This window comes from Catharus ustulatus, chromosome 10 (assembly GCF_009819885.2).
Source record: "Catharus ustulatus isolate bCatUst1 chromosome 10, bCatUst1.pri.v2, whole genome shotgun sequence".
In the NCBI taxonomy this organism is placed as follows: Eukaryota; Metazoa; Chordata; class Aves; order Passeriformes; family Turdidae; genus Catharus; species Catharus ustulatus.
In genome coordinates, this window is record NC_046230.1 from 14006127 (window position 1) to 14024321 (window position 18195).

The 18195-nt window shown below is 51.3% G+C and overlaps 1 protein-coding gene across 1 annotated transcript in view; it reads left to right on the top strand.

Annotated features, from left to right (window-relative positions):
• XXYLT1 (xyloside xylosyltransferase 1) overlaps positions 1–18195 on the top strand; it is a 33640-nt gene that overhangs the window by 9376 nt on the left and 6069 nt on the right. The window contains exon 3 of the mRNA XM_033068913.1: positions 11077–11209. Coding sequence (XP_032924804.1) covers positions 11077–11209 — 133 coding nt within the window. The remainder of the gene's footprint in view (positions 1–11076; positions 11210–18195) is intronic.

An 18195-nucleotide genomic window follows, 5' to 3' on the forward strand; every position in this document is an offset into this window, starting at 1 on the left:
CGAGAAGTGATGGGAAAGTTACACAGAGAGGACAAGCAGGTTCAGGCTTAGAAGGAGGTGCCAGGACAGAGACGGTGCCTGCATGAAATGGTCTTAAGACTTGCAGAGCAGTACAAAGAGGAGGAAGGAGAACAAGGGCCCAGACCTTTTCATTTTCCTTTTAAGTGTGCCCATCCAGAGGGGACCTCTTCCTTCCTGACTGGCTTTGATCCCTCTGTCACTTGTCATTTTAGCTGTGTAATTTCAGGGGGCCCAACAAGCTTTTTATCACCCTTCTATGGATACATGAAGGAGTAATGTCTGGGCAGGTCTGTCTGGCAGGCAAGGTCTGGGGACAGGCTCCTGGTGCCACAAGTGAGGGGAGGTGGAGTTGAGGTGACAGAAGAGCAGCCTGGGAAATTTGGGAGCTCCCCAAGGAATTCTTGGCACCCATTCTTGGCCCAAGTCAGGTAGTTTTCAGGAAAAAATTGTTTAATAAGTGGTCTTCCTGAGGGGCTGGTGGACCAAGGGAGAGCCAGCAGCATCCAGCAGCTTGGGTAGAGGTTTGAAAACTGCCATTTGGTGTTCATTGGTGTTGCTAATGGTGCTGCAGCAGGATGGCCCTGTGGGAGAATAAGGAGCAGAGGGAAAATGAGACATGACACAGAAGCAGCTTTGTGGCTTATCTGCCAACTTCAACAGAGGAGTGGAGTTCCATTAGCTCAGGGGAGGCTCTGAAACCTGGCTGATGGTACCGTGCCTCACATGGAGTGAGGGTGTTTAGCAGAACTTGACTGAAGACGGTATTTGACAAATTGGAGGTAGCAGGGTTTCCTGGCTGGTACAAACAGGTGACTGTCTTCATGGGGAGAAGCAGCATCTCTGGGCATGGTGATCTCCACCCTGGCAGCATGTTCTCAGGGTTTCTCTCTCACTGTCCAGCCCAGCCTGAAGGCAGAAGCTGTGATGAAGGATGGGAAGATGAACATAGGTTGCAAAGGGTCCCTGGGCTCTGCTGGATGTGAGGTTAGCCCTCATGCAGCATGCTGCATCTTCCACATGCTGAAGATGCACCTGGATACTTGCTGCCTGAAAACTCAGGGGCTTGCTGTGCAGGTGCATTTGGTAAGGCTGTTCACAGGAGGCTTGCAGGGTAACGAAGAGTCAGTGGGGAAAGTGAGTAAGTTTCTGTGTAACTAAATAAGGATGTCGAGCAATGACAAAGGAGAACAGAGTGGAGCTAATCATTCCAAAATGCCAAAATTTATGGTATATCAAGATGGACTGTTGGTAAAAAATGAAAGAGGTTTAGAGAGGACAGTGGCTTCTGTGTGGGGTAAGCCCAGTGAGGGATAAGACCCTCCAGTCTGGGGGGAGGAGGCTGGCTGAGGGGTTTATGGTGTGGTCCATGAAGCCATGAGCCATACAAGGCAGAAGTTTGTTCAGGAACTGGGGGACATCAAAGTTGGTGAGAAGTGTGTTCAAAACAGAGTGTGGTGATCTGTAGAGCTCCTTTCTACAGGATGCTTTAAGTGCTGGGCTGCCTCATGGATGAGGGAATCATGGCCAATGCTGTGTGATAGACAGCAAGCCCCAGTGTGTCCTGGGGCTGCCAGCTGGGAGGACACAGCTGTGGGTGATGGGGGGAAGCAGGAGTGGCTTCTGTGGGTGAATAAGCAGCACTGTATCTGGGGAAGTGACTGCCAGCAGGGAGCTGTGCCTTTGGCTTCATAGGGGGTGTCCAGACAGTGCCTGTGACACATCAGGATCCGTGGGAAGTCCAGTGCTCTCCCTGGCTTCAGGCTCTGAACAGGGCAATTTCTCCAGCTCATTGTCAACAGCTGTACTGATTGGTAAGCATAGGCCAGATTATAATGATGTTTGTCCAAGCAGCCTGATAATGACCAAGCCCCAGTCACTTGGGGTTTGGTGCTGCTTGCAGCAGGATCCAGCTGCTGGCTCCAGCTTGGTCTCTCACGAAACTGATATCAGTCTTTGTCTGCTCTGGGAGTACCAGCCCAGAGACAGAGGCCTCTGTGAACATTGGCTTATGCCTTTCCCACCAAACAGAGCTGGAGGGAAGGCAAAGGCCAGCCAGGAGACGTGTTGGAGCAGGCACTGAGCTGTGCTGTGCTTTCTCAGGGCACTTTGCCTGTGCTGAGGCTGGGTATCTGGAGCACTCCTGCTGCTGGCTGTGAAGGTGAAGAGCCTGGGAGCTGGGGGAAGGGGTTTAGCCCAGAGGTACCAGGAAAATAGTCTGTGTACTGGAATAATGCTTTGACTAGTAACTGTCTTCTGCTAGTGTCCTTCTGGAAAGGCCCACAGACAACATCCTGAAGATATTGTTGATTGCTTTTGTAGAGATGCATGCATGAAGATTCAATGTTGCATCTGCATTGTTTGAATTCACAGCACAGGATCGCCCAGGTTGGACTCTGTGTACCTGAGGGGTGCCAGGTGCCCACACGTGATGTGTCCCCTCAACAGCACCCATGTCCAGAGTTGCACTGCAGACATCCTGTGTCACATGGAGCATCAGAGGTCTCTGAGGTGGAGCCTGGCAGAGGGAGATAGGCAGGCATCATTCCCTCTTCTTCCTCCTGTCAGCTGCAGAGCAATTCCTGGTGCACAGGGCAGCTGCCCACAGAACTCATCATATCACTGTAGTAATTATAATAAGTGAGCATTTTGAAAGTGCGTCACTCCTGATCCTTTCCTGCTGGCTGAGCATTGCTGAGCCCCACCACATCAGGGAATGCAGAGATGCAGCTGTTGAGAGGGCTGGGAGGAGAGTGCCCATGTCCCAGATGCTCCTGGCTTGATTTGTGCTACCAGTGGGGAGATGTTGGGAAAAGGCAGAAAATTGCAGACTGTGGCAGAGTCATGGGAGTCGGCCCCATAGCCGTGTGCTCCCAAACCACAGTTCCCAAGGGATGCTGCAGTAGCTGAAGGGTTTACTTTCTGGCAAAAATGTTTCCATCTTTACAGGGGTGGAGGGAGTGTCAATAGTGTCTGATGTGCTCTCATAACCTCTCTCCCTGCTTCATGCTGCAAGCACATGAAAAACAGCCAGATTCCCTTCCCAGGCTGTCTCTGAGCTGCATGCACTTATGTCAGATCCTGTGATGGGAAGATGCTGGAATGATCATTTTGTGAGCAGTAGGGATAGCTGTGCCAGCCATTGTTCCTTGCTGGGGTGAGCCTGTTGTGCTGAGAGAGTTGTTTTCATTATGCTTTTCAGGAGCAGGCAACAGCAGACCTCTGACTAAGCCACCCCAGGTAAACGCCAGAGGCTGTGGCCTTTTGGAGGGGTCTACATCTGCTGAGAAGATGCTGCTAACCCCATTTGGCTACCTGTAGGATGTGCCTCTCCTGGCAGGAGAGCGCCTTGGCCCCAACCCTGGTGTGGAGGAGGCATGAGGAAGGGCTGCTGTGATGAGGGGGATGTGGCTGCTGCTCAGCAAGTGCCTGGAAGCCTCCTGAGTGCTGCGTCACAGCACAGACCCCTTCCCTGTGGCACTGGTGCCTCTGGGGCTGACATGGCCTGCAGCACCCGGGAGTAGTGTCGCTTCTCATCATTTCCACTGCCTGCCCTTTGCTGCAGTGCCACCGTTGATTATTTTTGGATGTCCTAGATCTGTCAGGCCAGGGCTGGCTGCTCCCCCTGCTCCCATAGAGCAGCAGGGTCGCATCACCCAGTGCTGTGATGCGTGCTGCCCTCCTCTCTCCCCAGCCAGACCAGTTGCCCCATCCCCAAAGGGTTGGAAACTGCTGGGGGCCGCCCAGGTTAATGCCAGAGCTTCTGTCTCCCAGAGCCTCTCCCTGCTCTGCCATAGCTCATTAGAGCTTAGCAGGAAGAAACAAGAACAAAATCTGCCTGCAGCCCTTTCCCCCAGTGTGTGCAGTTAACTGGGATGTGAGCCCAGAAAATTTATTTTCCTGTATCTCTCTTTGGTTTCCCTTTCCATCTCACCTGCACATTACTTCATAGCTTTCCATCCACTCTTTTGTAATTTATAGCAACCTGGAATCAAATCTTATTTTGTCTGATTAAAAGGTTTCCTGCTGCTCTTCCTCCAGCTCCAAAAAGTGTTTTCACACTCCTCCCCCAGCAGTAGCATATATTAAATACAAGGCAAACAGCATTTCCAACTCCATCCTGAAACCTATTACATGCTTAGCAATGTTGCTGCCTTGGAGTCCAGTTAAGAGCCAAGGTGTTGAGTACTGCTAAATATTAGTCTCTCAGACCTTGATGGATTACAAGGGGATGGTTGGATGCAAGGGAAAAATTAATTTCCTGGAACAAAACACATCCATCTCCTGCTGAGTCTTCTCCTTCCCTCAGGAGATGGCTGCAGGGTGTGGAGCAAGGCAATCAAAGTGATGCCACTGTCAATACCTGGGAACATTGCTGCTGCTCCAGACCCCTGAGCTCACCCAGGTGCCTGCCCTGTGTGGGTGGTAGCAATGATTTGTCATCTATCTCTGGCAGACAGCCTAATTTTTAAATTAGCTGATAGGCTGATTAGCTGCTGTGCTGTAGCCACTGCTCTGCTCTGCTGGGTGCCTAATCAGTGCTGCAGAAACCTGGTTAGCAGCCAGGCAGTTGAGGCACATTGCCTGCTGCACTTCCCTGAACTCTGTGCAGAGAGGGAGCCTGTTTGGTGGGGAGGTGGCTGCTGGGCTGTCCCAAGGAGCAGAGGGGACTCTTGGCTGCATGGCAGACGTGAGGACCTGTGTTGAAGCACGCAGCTGGAAGGTAAGCTGCACTGCACCTTGGCAAGCTCTGCTAGTGCAGGGCTTTGTAGCATCATCTTCTCTTGGGAGGGTGGGCTCTGAGCAGCACCATGTCCTGGGAAGGGGGACTGCAGCCCATCCAGCTGCCAGCACAGTGGTAGCAAGCTCTGAGGAGCGTGTCATGCTTGCACACGTGCACGTATGCCCCTGCCTTGGCTGCTTCCTCTGGGCGAGGCTCTCCGGTGCTGCCGAGGTCAGCTGGGCAGGCAGCAGTGATTAATCCTGGGTGCAGAGGGGAGGCTGTGTGTGGAGAAAACAAGGCCTGGCCAGGGGAGCACACAGCCAGAGAGGAAGCTGCTCACAACCCTGCTGACAGCAGCAGGGAGAGCCGCCAGGGGCAGCTGCCAGTGCAGGGGGCGAGCCAAACCCAGGGAGCCTCTAATGAAGGGCAGGATGGAGAACCCAGCATGTGTTTGTGTAAATGCACTGTGTGCCTCCACACTGGGCTTGTTGAGGTGCTGGCATCCCTGCCTGGCACTGCAGCTGTTCTTGTGCCCTGCTCCCTGCTGCAGCTGAGGCTTTTGGGGACAGCTGGCTGCTGCTGCTGGGCAGTACCCTCTGGGTTGCATAGGGACCTCTGGAGCCTGTCACCCACTCTGCCTCCGTGCTTGGCCTTGGTGCTGTCTGTGGGAGTGGAGTTTTTCTTGGCCACACGTCTCTCTGAGCCAGTGAGGGCGGAGGATCCTGGTTTCACAGCCAGCACAGGCAGCTTTGTGGATCTGCGTGTTGCTCCTGCAGGCACACTGCCCACTGGAGCTGGCGGCTGCTGCCCTGCTCCAGGAGGTTTGTTGCCCAAGGCAGCCATCTGAAAGTCACTGCTGATCCTTCACAGCTCCTTCTTCCCTTGGGATCTTGTCCTGTCATGGTGGGGACAGCTAAAACACCTCACTGAAAAAAACATTGTTCAAAGCAATTTAGAGAGGTGAAGGGATGGCTGTTCAGGTGTGCCCAGCATTTGTAGACCAGCAGACCTGAGATCTCCAGCCCTTCTAACTGCTGCTCAGAGAGCTCTAGTTGCTTGGCTCTCTTCCTTCTGGTGGTCCAAGTCAAGTGGCAAAATGAACAGCCACCCCCTGGCCCGTCCCCACAGCCTGCTGCAGGCCCACAACACCCAGAGCTGCAGCCAGCAGAGGACACTCCCGTCATTTGGCTGCACTGTCACCAGTGCTGCCTGCAGCTGCTGCTGGCCCTGCATAAGGTTCTCTGAGCTGCTGTGCCTCCAGCAGCTCCCTGTCCCAGCCCTCACCAGGCCATCACCCAGCCGTCATCCTGCACTGCCTTCTGAAGGATGGAGATGGAGTGGGGTTTTGCCTCCGTATGCTGCAGGACTGGCAGGTGCTGGCTCCGTGGGAAAAGGTAAAGTGATGTGCCTGGGTCACACAACTGGGTAGCTATCCCAGCAGTGCCCTTGTTGATCTCACCTCTTAAAGCACCTCTGGCCCCAAAACTCACTGCTGTGATACAGAGGAGGTGTGGGGAGGTCAAGGTGCTCCCACCTGATGTGTGCCAAGTGCCAGGTTAACAGCTGGACTCGATGGTCTCAAAGGTCTTTTCCAATCTAAATCATTCCATTATTCTGTGTTGGAGGAGTCTCTCCTCATTGGCACGAAGCATCAGAATGCAGGGGATAGCAGGAGCAGAGCCAAATAGCTTTGGTGACAGGGGTTTGCCTCAGGAGTGTGTGTGAGATTTGGGCACAGTGCAGCCTGGTGGGGCGATGTCCTGTTCCCCCCTGGTATCTCCTCTGCCAGCCTAGCTGCAGGCAGGATTTTTTACTCTGAGGGGGCTGAGCTTGTGCTAACATGAGCTTGTTGGTGGGCTGGAGAGTTAAAGCACTTCCAGTATTTCAATTCTTGCTTCTATTCCACATCAATTAAACCACTGCTCAGTTATCATTGATTTAGAGTGCAATGTTTTCTGGACAGCTTCTGCCCTTTGTGCTGTGATTGCAGCTCTCTGTTTCAGTATTAAGCTCCTGGACACAACTTTTCCCCTCTCCACTGCCAGTGGTGGCATGCTGCTTCCCCAGATCTTGTGTGGTTTGTGTGGAAGTGGAGGGTTTGGAGCCAAGGCCAGCACTTAAACCCCAGCCCTACTCCTGCTGTCTGGGCTGAGCTTTTCCAGAGGAGAGACCTTATACAGAGAAAGTTGTTGGGATGAACTTAAATGACTTTGGCTGCAGAACAGCCTGTGCTGCTCTCAGCAGGCTCCTGCCTTTGCATCTCCTCTTCACCCGACCCTTCATCAATGGTCTATAGTTATAAATCCACTGTTTACATTTCTTAGAGTCCCTCGTCTCATGTCAGGTTAGGTGAAAGTAGTCCTATTCTATGGGCAGGTTCAAAGCTGCCCATCCATAAGCTGCTCTGAACAATGGGAGCAGATCCTAAAGGGCTGGAGGGATAATAGCTGCTGCTGATTCCCAGAGCTCTGGCTAGGTCTGCCAAAGCAATTCACCTCTTCCCTATGCCCCCTGCTGCCATTCATGATCCTGCCTGACATTTCTGGGAAGAATCCTAAATTCTTCTGGGAAGAATCATAGAATCTTAAAATGGTTTGAGTTGGAAGGGACCGTAAAGTTCATCTGTGTCCAGCCCCCTGCCATAGGCAGGTGTGTCAGATCAGGTTGCTCATCTAGACCAAGTTTGCTCCTAAGTGTCACTCCAGTGGTGGGTGGCCTGACTCACTGCACGCCTCCTCTATCCCTGGGCCCATGCTTCCTGGGAAGGGCTGTTAGACTTGCTGCAGGAGCTGCCCCCTGCCACAGGGGCTCCTACGTGCCTTTCAGAGCATCTAGACAACCTGCTGTGTCCCCCAGCACACTGATGGGGTGCCTGTCTGTGTGCTGTCATAGCCCCACTCTGTCCTGGCAGAGAATGTGTGGCAACAGGGTGCAAGGGCATGACCTGTCCCTGCCTCTGCTCCCTCACTGGATGAGGCTGTGGGATAAGGCATCTCTGAATCTGGCCATTCTCCTCTGGACAGGGCTGGGGGATGGTTTTGAGCCAAGCCTGGAGCACAGCCCTGCTGTAGCTGCTGATGTAAGGCTGCAGTAAAAGATTACGAGCTTTAAATGGGGCCAACCTGTGCTATAAAACTGTCATTGCTAATGGAGACCATCTCTGCTGTGAGTGGCACAGCTCCCCTTTCCATGCTGTGGCTGGAAGAGCTGGAGCTGAACAGGGTGGAGAATTCTGCACAGTATGGCAAAGTTAGAAAACTCACTGCTGAACAGAACACTCAGCCTTTCCCCACATTTCCAGCTGGATCCCTCTGAGCAGCTTGTGCCTAAGAGAGCACGCGATTCCTCCACCCCCACATGGCAGCCAGGACAAAGCGCTTGGTAGAAGGGCGAAAGAGCATGATACATCATAAATATTAGTGCCTGGCCCCTTGCCAGTCCCAGGCAGAGAAATCATCTCAGCCATTAATCTGTGCGTGCAAGCTGCATCTGGCAAAGTGATGCTTAATGTCACCCATGCTCACTTACGTCTCACTGTTCGTGCTTGCTTTAACAAAAAATTTTTTAAATTTCCAAGAAATTAAAAAAAAAACCACTTGGTCCTTTCTGGGTCTAATTTCTTAGTGTTTTTTGGGGGAACCACAGAGCACAGCATGGACCAGTGTGCTGGGGCGAGCCAAATGTGGGAAGCCTCTAAGGAAGGGCAGGATGGAGAACCTGGGGTGTTTGTGTAAGTATACTGTGTGTCTCCATGCTGCTTCTTGTGGCACTGGCATCCGTGCCTGGCACTGCAGCTGTGCTCAGCTCAGCTCCCTGCTCAGCTGAGGCAGGGACAGCTGGCTGGGCAGTATGCTCTGGGTTGCACAGGGACCCACTGAGGTGTTGAGGCAGGCAGGGTTGGGGTTGGAACTTCCTCCAAGCTCAGCTTTCATTCTCCTCTGTGATTAATTGCAGTTAGTGTTCATCTGGAATTTTAGAGAACAATTGGATGACGTGTCTCACAGTTGATTTAATTAAAACCTGATGAGGCATCTTACAGCTGCTGTGCATGAGGGTGAGTGGTGCTGGGATGCCCCTGGGAATCCCATCCCCTCTTCCCAGCCTCAGCAGTACCTTGTAGGGCTCAGGCTCCCCACATTTTTGTGGAGCTGAGCTTGTGCTCTAAGTCCAAGGTCTTCTTATCCTGGAGTTTTGTGATTAGTCTGGATATTCTAGAGTGTGGTAATGTTTAGGATTTGGGGATTTTGCCCCACTTGTAGTTCAGGTCACTGAGGAGGTTTGGTGCATTTGGGATATATGTCTTGTTCCTCATTGCATAAATCCACTGCTTGAGTTGCAGTGGCCATTTCTGAGGCAGTTCAGAAGGCTGGGGGAAATTGCTTTCAGGTCAAGACCTGCTTTAGCCTATGGTGAATTACTGTGCCTGAGGTTTAAATCTTTGCAAACAGAGGATTATGGTGATGGTAAATACTAGGTAGGCCCAAGGATTGCCATACTGACGGCTGAAGGGAGCATGGCCTTTCCCTTTAGCAGAGAAAGTGTGATGGATGTTAAAAAAATAATTGAGATAGAGCCCAAGTTGTAGCTTAGACACTATTTCTCCTTGATTTATATTTCTGCTTGGGTGCTTCGCAGTGTAAGCAGTATATTTTTTGCTTAACCTCACAGGGCCTTTTTGTTCTTAAATGAGGACAATGTGGTAGGTATGACCAATTGCCAAGAGTCCCAGATTAGTGCAAGATCTGCAAAACATTCAGAGCTGCTGTACAGCCCAGCATCCTCTTGAAACACAAACACCAAACAATGAACACTTTTGAAAATGCAAATCTGCATTCCTGTGCTGGGGGATAACTGCTGGTGCCTGGCTGCTCTTGGTGCCTCTGAGTCTCTAGTCCCATGGTGGCTTGGAGGCTGAAAACAGAGCATCAGAGCTCTCAGCAGCCAGGAGTAGCCAGCAGTCTGTCCCAAGCACAACAGGGTGAGGGGATGAGGAACCGTGGTGGCACTGCCCCAGCAGCACCAGCCTGATGGGAAGCCCTGCCCAGAGGCACAGCAGATGCAGGCAACAGAAGGTGAGGTACTGGGCAGGAAGAAGGATAATTGCTCTGGAATTGGTGGTGACAGGCAGGTCTGGCCTGCAGGGAGCTGTAAGGGCACCTGTGCATGATGAGTGGGACCAAAACAGGTTGACACAGCCTTACAATCCAATTAGTGCTGAGTGCTAAGCAACCTGACCAATTTGCTCTTGGCTTTTATAACACATATAAATAGAGGGGGCATTACATAATGCCCTGGGGGTGGCTCCACTTTCAGTCCCTGAGAAGGGCTGTGTTGGCCTGGCCAGAAGATGACCATTGTTTTGCTCGTGGCTGGGATCTCCCATCTGATGGCTTGATCTCTTGTGGTGTTTGCATTTGCTGCATTGCACTTGGCCTGCTGCAATCCATGCAGCATCCCTAGATCCTCCTGGGACAAGCAGTCTTGTCAAGGCACATCTGCACACTCTCCCAAGCAGCATCTCCATCTTTCAGTCCTATGTGCTGTAGAGGAGACTGGGACAAATTTGTGCAGGGGCTTGACCCTGTTAACAACCTCAGGCCCAGCCTTGAGAATGACATCCCCCAGCCTTTCCTTGCTCGTGATATCTTGTTCCAAGTGGAAGATGCTGCCATGTCTTCACAACCCCCCTTGCCTTTGAGAGGGTACCACCAGCAATAATAAAGTCTTCCAGGCTGGTGCAGATCACCAGCAGCTCTGTGCAGGCAGAGGGCTGTAATCCCTTCCTCAGGGGAACCCATGGGAAGCTGCTGGAAGCTAATGGGTTTGTGCAGGCGATACTGGAGGTGTCATGGGGTGAACTGATGTTGTCTGTGATGGGAATTGCTTTGGTATGTCGGGCCTGGGATGGATGCTCTCTTGGCTGGAGGTGGGAAATGTTCATGGACTTGGTAGCTGAAAGTAAACATGGGATTTTGTGGGGCTGGCACTACAGAAGCCCTTCCAGAAAGGGAGAGAGGCTGGGTTGAAGCTGCCGCTTGCTTTTGTCTGTTATATGGAAAACCAGTCTTCTGGAAGGAAGGAGGGAGTGGATAGAAGCAGGGAGTCACCAGAAGTTATTTCTGAAGTAAACACACAGTGGTAAGTGCTTCATGATGGTTGAAGTTTGCTTCATGTGGGGGATGCAGCTGGATTGTGTTTGCTCTGAGTTGGTCGAGTCTTGCCTATGGAGCAGACTGCACCAAATCCTCATTGGGTTCAGTTCCTCCAGTAGCTGCTGGTAATCATGAGTTCCAGTTTTGTCTTATATTGATGATTTTTCCTCTTTGTGCTTTCAGAAATAACACGGATCATTCAGGTGGACTTGGACCTGAAATACAAGACCAACATCCGAGACCTGTTTGATGAGTTTGACAACTTCCCAGAGGGAGCAGTCATTGGGATTGCCAGGGAAATGCAACCAGTGTACAGGTACAGTCCCCTCCCCGTGGGGAGCAGGGAGTGGGCAGCAGCTGGCTGGTGGCTTTTCTTCAACTCAGGTTGCTCTTTGGAAAAAAACCTAGGGAGCAGTGGTCTCCCTGCTTTAATTCCTGCAGGGGGACTTAATCTCAAACTTGTAAATCGGTATGAGCAAAGTGTACAGTATTGCTATGGTTTGTTTGCTTGTTCTCACACACCATCACAAGACTTCCAGAGCCAAATTCTTGATCATCAGTGCCAAAATCCATGCCTGGACTCTAGTACATCTAGAGGTTTGCCCAGCCATGCCTGTTGAGGTGCTGTAATTGTGTGTTGGTGCTTAGAAGTTTTGGCTGGGAGTATTGCAGAGAGTAGGGATTGAGTTTGGGCAACAATGGGGTTGTGGGTCACTGGAGTGTCAGTGCACTTTCTGCTTCCTCCAGGGAAGGCTGAGTGGACAACTCTTGCTGACCTGGGCTTGCAAGAGTGATGGTGGCCTCTTGGGCCCTTGCTCTTCAGACACTTGGTCCACCAGCCACTGCCAGCTCTGCTGGAAACCACTCACGAAGGCATGACCCAGTCCTTCCCACTCATGGACCACTGGTGGGATTCAGGGACACAGATATTTCCAGATGCTTAGACAAATTGGTTTCATTTAGCCTGCATTGTTCCAAGGACAGACCTCAGGTTTTCTTTTTATTCAGGATAAATCAGATAATCATCCCAGGATACCTTAATGGATCTCAGCAGAGCTGAGTTTGAGCATTTGAGATGGCTTGGCTAGATTTGCTAATCCTAATGGAAGAGTTCTTGGAGAAAGATAAAAAAGTGTAAGAGGTCAGTACGTCTTTTCCTTCCCTACTGGAAGCCTACTTTCCTACTGAGCCTCCTAAGACATGACCAGCAGCACTCTTGGGCAAGGGCTGAGCTGCAAAGATCTGGACCAGCTTTTCTTGCTGCTTTGTGAATCCAGATGGGAAGAGGGTAGAGACAGAGAGAAGTTCATCAAAAGGGGATTGATGGTCAGTAATCACCACCAATTGCTTCCTGGAAGTCTAAACCATATGAGAGAATGTGATTGCTCAAACTACAGAAGTCACCACTATTCCTGAGATGGAAAAAAAAATATCTCTGTCAGGGGCATAAGTGTTGCCTCTCTCCTGATTTGTACTCTTGGCAGGATGAGCTGGGACTGGAGGGACAGGGGTGCTGAGGTCTTGTCTTCATAGGGTGGCACCATGCTCAGCGAGTAGAGGGCTCCTGTATCTGCTTTGGGTATCCTGACAGGATTTTGGTGCCCAGAATGGTAAATCCAGCCCCAGTTAATCATATCCAATTGTTAGAGCTTAAAGGGGGGTGGAGGGAAGAGCCACAGCCAAGAGCAGCCGCGGGGCTGTGGGACTGTGGCCTCAGTCACATCCCTGTCGTTAGCACTGCCTGGAACGGGTAAATCAAATTCCTTCTCCTGCAATTAGTGCAGGGTGGAATCACTTTGTTTTTGTCTCTGCAGGGTTTTGCATTATTTCAGTGCATAACTAGGGAGTGGGGATGGTGATCTGCTGCCTGGATGTATTTTGTGGGACCGGGCGTGCCTGGAGGGGACTAAATTAAGGTTTGGGGTGCTCTGCTGGAGAGCCTTTCAGCATGGCAGGGGACAAGGCACGGGATAATGGGGCTGAGCAGTGAATACCTGACCCAAGCCATAGCCATGTTCTCTCCCTCCTGCCACCCGCAGTGGGGACAAACATGCCAAGCATTAACAGCCCTCACAGGCTGCATTTTTGGGCTGAACTTTCTGTTGTTGTAGTTTTGACATTCTGGGTCACTTTGGGCTATGTTGTGCTTTTCTTCTTGTGTTGTTTTGATCTTTGTATGAAAACAAGTTCCTGATCCTTCTTGTCGCCAGATCACCCGTTGTGGGCCGAGCTGTGCAAACTCCAACCTGCCCTCCTGCCAAACCCTGCACTCTGTGAGGCTCACACCTCACTGCTAAAAGAGTTTCTGGACACAAACATGAGCTGACAAAGCATGGGTGTCTTTGTAAAAAAAATCTTTACTATTTTTATACTTTTAGAAAGATTAAAAACATGTTGTAGGTGTGAAATAAGAGGTGTCAGCTCCAGCCGTGTTGTTTGGCTTGTGTGCAGGCTTGAAGCATCAGTTGGGAAAATGGTTGTGAGGAGGGAGTAGGATTACAGGGCAACTGTGGGGTCTCTGTGTTGCCACTCGTATTTCTCACAGCTCTCTGCAGCACTAGCTGTGCCCCAAAGCATCAGAGGACCTGGGACAAGTTAGCAGAGCTGTCCTGAGCTTCCTCATGGAGCTAGGGACTCGATTTCCTGGGGCAGGGTAAGCCGGTGGCCAGAAAGGGTCTGGGTGCCATCTTTCCTGCTGTGTAGCAATGGGAAAGATGGATGGAGATCGAGTCACCATCTGTTTCCATCAGCTGCCCATTGCTGCCTGGCTGTGGGCTGCACTTTCTAGGCACAGGTTGGGCTGCACAAGGCTCACACTGCTGCAGTGGTGCAACGAGCAGCACTGGGCACAGACATTCACAGGAAACAGAGGAGTAAGAGAACAGCAAATCGGAAACGTCCCGGAGCCTGTCTGCGTATCCTGAAGGTAGGGGAAACCTCCAGACAGCAAAACAGGATGGCACGGGAGTGTTTCCACTCGCTTGACTCATGCTGAAACAATGCCCGGCCACTGTTTGTCTTGGACAAACACATTTCTCCAAGCAACAGGATCTCCCGGCCCTCCTGCTAGGCCAGCGCTGGGATTTAACTGTTGCACAGTCTGGGGTTGGCTTGTCCTTGAGGGCCACTCAGGATTGGAGTGGTCTGTGGAGGGGAGTAGCTCCTGCAGAAGCGGGACATGGATCACCCTGCAGTGTCTGGCAGGGAGTCCTGGATGCAGAGGGGGAGATGGCAGGAGCCCATGTCGTATGCAGGAAGTGATCTCAGGTCCAAGGCCATTGGCATCAGGTTTCCATCTCTCCAGCCATAACAGGGAAAAGAGGCACCCTGTCCATGGGTCAGGCATGTTGTCCTTCCTGTGGCTTTGGATCCAATGTGGGACATGGCCCACAGTCAACACCTCTGTGGATAGGGTTGCAGGCAGAGCTTCATCGCACAAGAAGCCACCCCTTTGGTGGGGTTGTTGAGGACAATGGTACTGTGCAGCAGCCTCCTTGATGCTTGTGAGCTTTCCATGGCAGCACTGGATTCCTCCTGCCAGGCTGTTGTTTGAATATGGGCCTGCAGAAGAGCCTCTTCCCAAGCTGACTTACAGCTGCTCATGTGTCTGCCTGCAGAGGGTTCACACTGTGGCCAAGATCAGGAACTCTGGCTTTGGTGGGAGTGATTTTGATGTAAAGATTAGACTTTGCATCTGAAGTTTGCATCATCGAAAAGGCTTTCCATGCAAGGAGGTGTTTCTTCAGAGTCATAACCTTGATCAAAAGTCCTGTTGTCCCCTGCAGCATTTCAGCTGCTCAGTTGTGCTGGCCAGTCCTGCTCACCAGGCTACATAGACAGTGATAATGGTCTGTATAAATATTTATGTTGCACTGACCCTTCCGTGCCAGATCTTGGTCAAATTGAGAAGCCCAGGCTTTCTGGTGCTCCTGAGCCCTGCTAGGAAACATGCATAGAAGCACTGCAGCCTGCATGGGAGTGACCAGGTGGGCAGGCAGGTCACTGTCCTTGGGGGGTGTGTGGGTACATGCTCGACCTGCGGAACAGCTCAGCCATGCTCCTGGCAGTGTAGGAGTGCCGTGGCTGGTGAGGGAAGCGTGGCCTGCTGCCCCTCAGCCTGCTGGCCAGGTGTGAACAGTGGGGCTGCAGCTGGAGCATAGTGGGGTTTCTGTCAGGGCACAACATCCTCACACCAGGGCAGCCCAGACCTACCCGTGCCTCCCTGCCAGCCTGGCTTGGCTCAGTACTTGTTCCCAGACACAGGAGCTGAGTGCTGCCAGGTGCCAAAGGGATAGAACTCCTCATTTCAAAGCAGCCCTATGGTTGAGAGGAACAGAGTGGTGAAATACTGTGGCACTCCCCAAAATGTCCTGAAGGCTCTCAGATTACTAAGGGCAGAGCTTAAACCCTATTCTTACTGCATTTCCTGGTTATAGATCCCTCTGGTCACACTGGTGGCATGTGAGAGGAAGCAGAGCAGTGGTATTGATTGCACAGCTTCTCAGCAGCCTTGGCCTGACCCCAGGCCCACGTGCCATGCCCCACAAACATCCCAACCTCTTCTCTCCTTAAGCACTGCTGCTGTTGGCACTGCCAGTGGCAGTGGGTTCTGGGTGCCCACCAGTGTGCCAGCACCACCTGGAGCCCTCAGCACTGTCCCCATCATGCTCCCCTTGGAGGTGTCCTTGGGAAGGAATGGTCTGCTGGCAACAGGGAGGACCTAACCCACAGGTCCTCAGATGGGTGCTTTTGCCCCCTCCATGTAGGAGGAAGATACCTGCTGTGAAGATGGGCTTCAGGAGAAGTCCCAGAGCTTCACAGGTCCAGGAATGCACACAGCTAGGGCCGGAATGGTGACTGCTGCCTCCACTTGTGCTGTTGGCTGAGATCTTTACTGCTGTCCCCTGTGTCCAAAAGCTAATTAAAGCTTGAAGCATCTTGGGAATCCACAGTGTTGGAAATTATAAAAGTTTGTCCAGTAGGAAAGGATATCTACATCAAAGGGGCAGCTACAGACTACAGAGGGCTGATACTGTGTTCCTGTGTGGCTGCAAGGCCATTCGCCTTTGCCTCTGCCTAAAACCTAGGGAGAACTCAAACAGGACATTATTTTGTAGGAAGGAAAAGCTTTTTTTCTGCTTGTGCTCACGTGGGAGCTGCTGTAAGTGTGCTATGTGCTCAGTGACATGCATTTTGTTTGTTTAAGAGCTGCTAAAATAACCCAGAGAAGGCCATTAACGGGTGGAAGCAGGACTGTGCAGCTCCAGATGTGGAGCCGTGGCACTTGCAGCGCTGGGTGTTTGCTGGGAGCTCAGCAACACTGGTGCTAAGTCACTTTGTCAGATGTTTGGACGAGGAAAGGAGTTATCCTGGTCTGTGAGCAGGCTAATGCTAAATCCATAGCCAGGCCAGGCTGTCAGAGAGTCTGGGCTGAGACAGTACATTCTGTACCTTCTCTTGAGATCTAAAAAAAACCCCAAAGTACGGCTGACAGCTGCAAGCAAGGAGCAGCTGGATTCCCTGGCTGAGGCAGCAGTGGCGGTTGTAAGATAAAACACTGCAGGTGGGCTGCTGCCTGCAATGGAGCTTTTCAGTCCTCCCGTGAGTTTTCCTGGTTTGGTGGACTTCTCATGCGCAGACAGGTGGCCCTGACTTTGAGATTTTACTCTTTTCCAAGGGCTTTTGCCCTGAGGAAGCAGGGAGCTGGCTTCCACGAAGGGCTCTGTTCCCCAGGCCCTTTCAGGAGTAAAGGCAGGAGAATTTGTGCCTGGCATTTGTGCCATTGTGATGTCAATGCTGCCTGCCCACAGTCCTGCAAGCCCCAAACCCTGTGCACTTTGGATTTTTAAACCATTTCAAGACTTTGACTTGATTTGCAGCAAGTTCTAGGGATTGTTTGGCAGTGACTGCCAAGAAGCAGCCAAAATTACAGAACAAACAGGACCTGCAAGGAACTGGAAACAGAATTAATTTCAGGACTTCAGCTTTACCTCCAATTTAAAAAAATTACCCGAGAAGGTCAGGAGTTGTGTCATTTACAACTATGAATATCATTAATATATAGGACCTGTCCAATTTATTCCCACTATGATGCAAACTTGAAATGTCATTTAAAAGCAATGAATAAATTGGATGAGATCTGACAAACACAACTGTGCACTGATTATCACAAACAGTATTAATAATATTGAGCAGCAGGTGAGCTTCTGCAATGGGAGAGCATCTCCCCTGTTCCCCACAGTCCCATTGGCAGGCAAGGGTGTCCCAGAGCAGGCAGCCTATGCTTCCAAGGCAGGCAGGAGACACTGCCAGAGTAGAGTTTATTCACAGTTTTTAATAGAAATCTGCCATTTTAGCAGTAATTCGGCCCACAGTGTTCTAGAGTGTCCCTGTGGACGGGTTGTCCCCCCTCCTGTACTGGTGCTGATAGAGGATGGTCTGACACACACAGGTAGTTGCCCTGCACTGACACCAGTGCCACAGGTGTCTGATCAATAGAGGGAAGGAAACTGAGGTGACCCAGACAGGAATTTATGGTCCCACCTCTGTTTGGAGGATGACTTCAGCACTGACATGGGCTGTACAAATGTTTGGTGGTGAGGAGGGCCACTCTTGAAAGTCTGTCCCAAAGAAAGGTTTTGCTCATAAGCTGTGTTCACAAGTTGTCATTTGTCATCTATTTAAGAGTTCCCATTTTTGAACTAAGTTCACACAGAAATGTCATCAGTGAGAATCAATTTGCTGCTCTGAACATGGGCCTTTTAAAAGTTTGGCATGTAGGCTGGGCTGTGGTAGAGACCAGCACTGTACAGACATAATTTGTGCATTACGTGAGAAGTTTATTAAGGAATTACTGATGTCCTCATTGAAGAGGTCAGTCTATTGCTTCATCAGTGTTTTCCATGCCTGAGCTGTACCTTTACCCTGAACCCATCAGAGAAGGGTAAGGTGGTCCTGGTATGCATACCAGTAGATCCTGCCCTTTGTCCTGGGATGGAAATTGCTGTTGTTTTGCCCCAGGGTGACAGTTTCCCCTACAGGGCAAGGGATACTGCTGTGTTATCACTGTTGGTGATGCCACTGCATATCACGGGGTACATGGTGCTCCTGAGAAGTGTGGAGCTGGGATTTCCTGGATTGCACAAGCTCTTCAGCCTCAGCTAAGGTGCTGTGGAGTGGGCTGGTACTAAACCTGCTGCCCTGGCTCCTTAAGGGGTTTAGCAATGGCACATGGCAAATAAGCAATTAGCAACAAGGGCTGCTTTGTTGCAAAGCCACTGAGCTCACCAGGCTGAGGTCCGG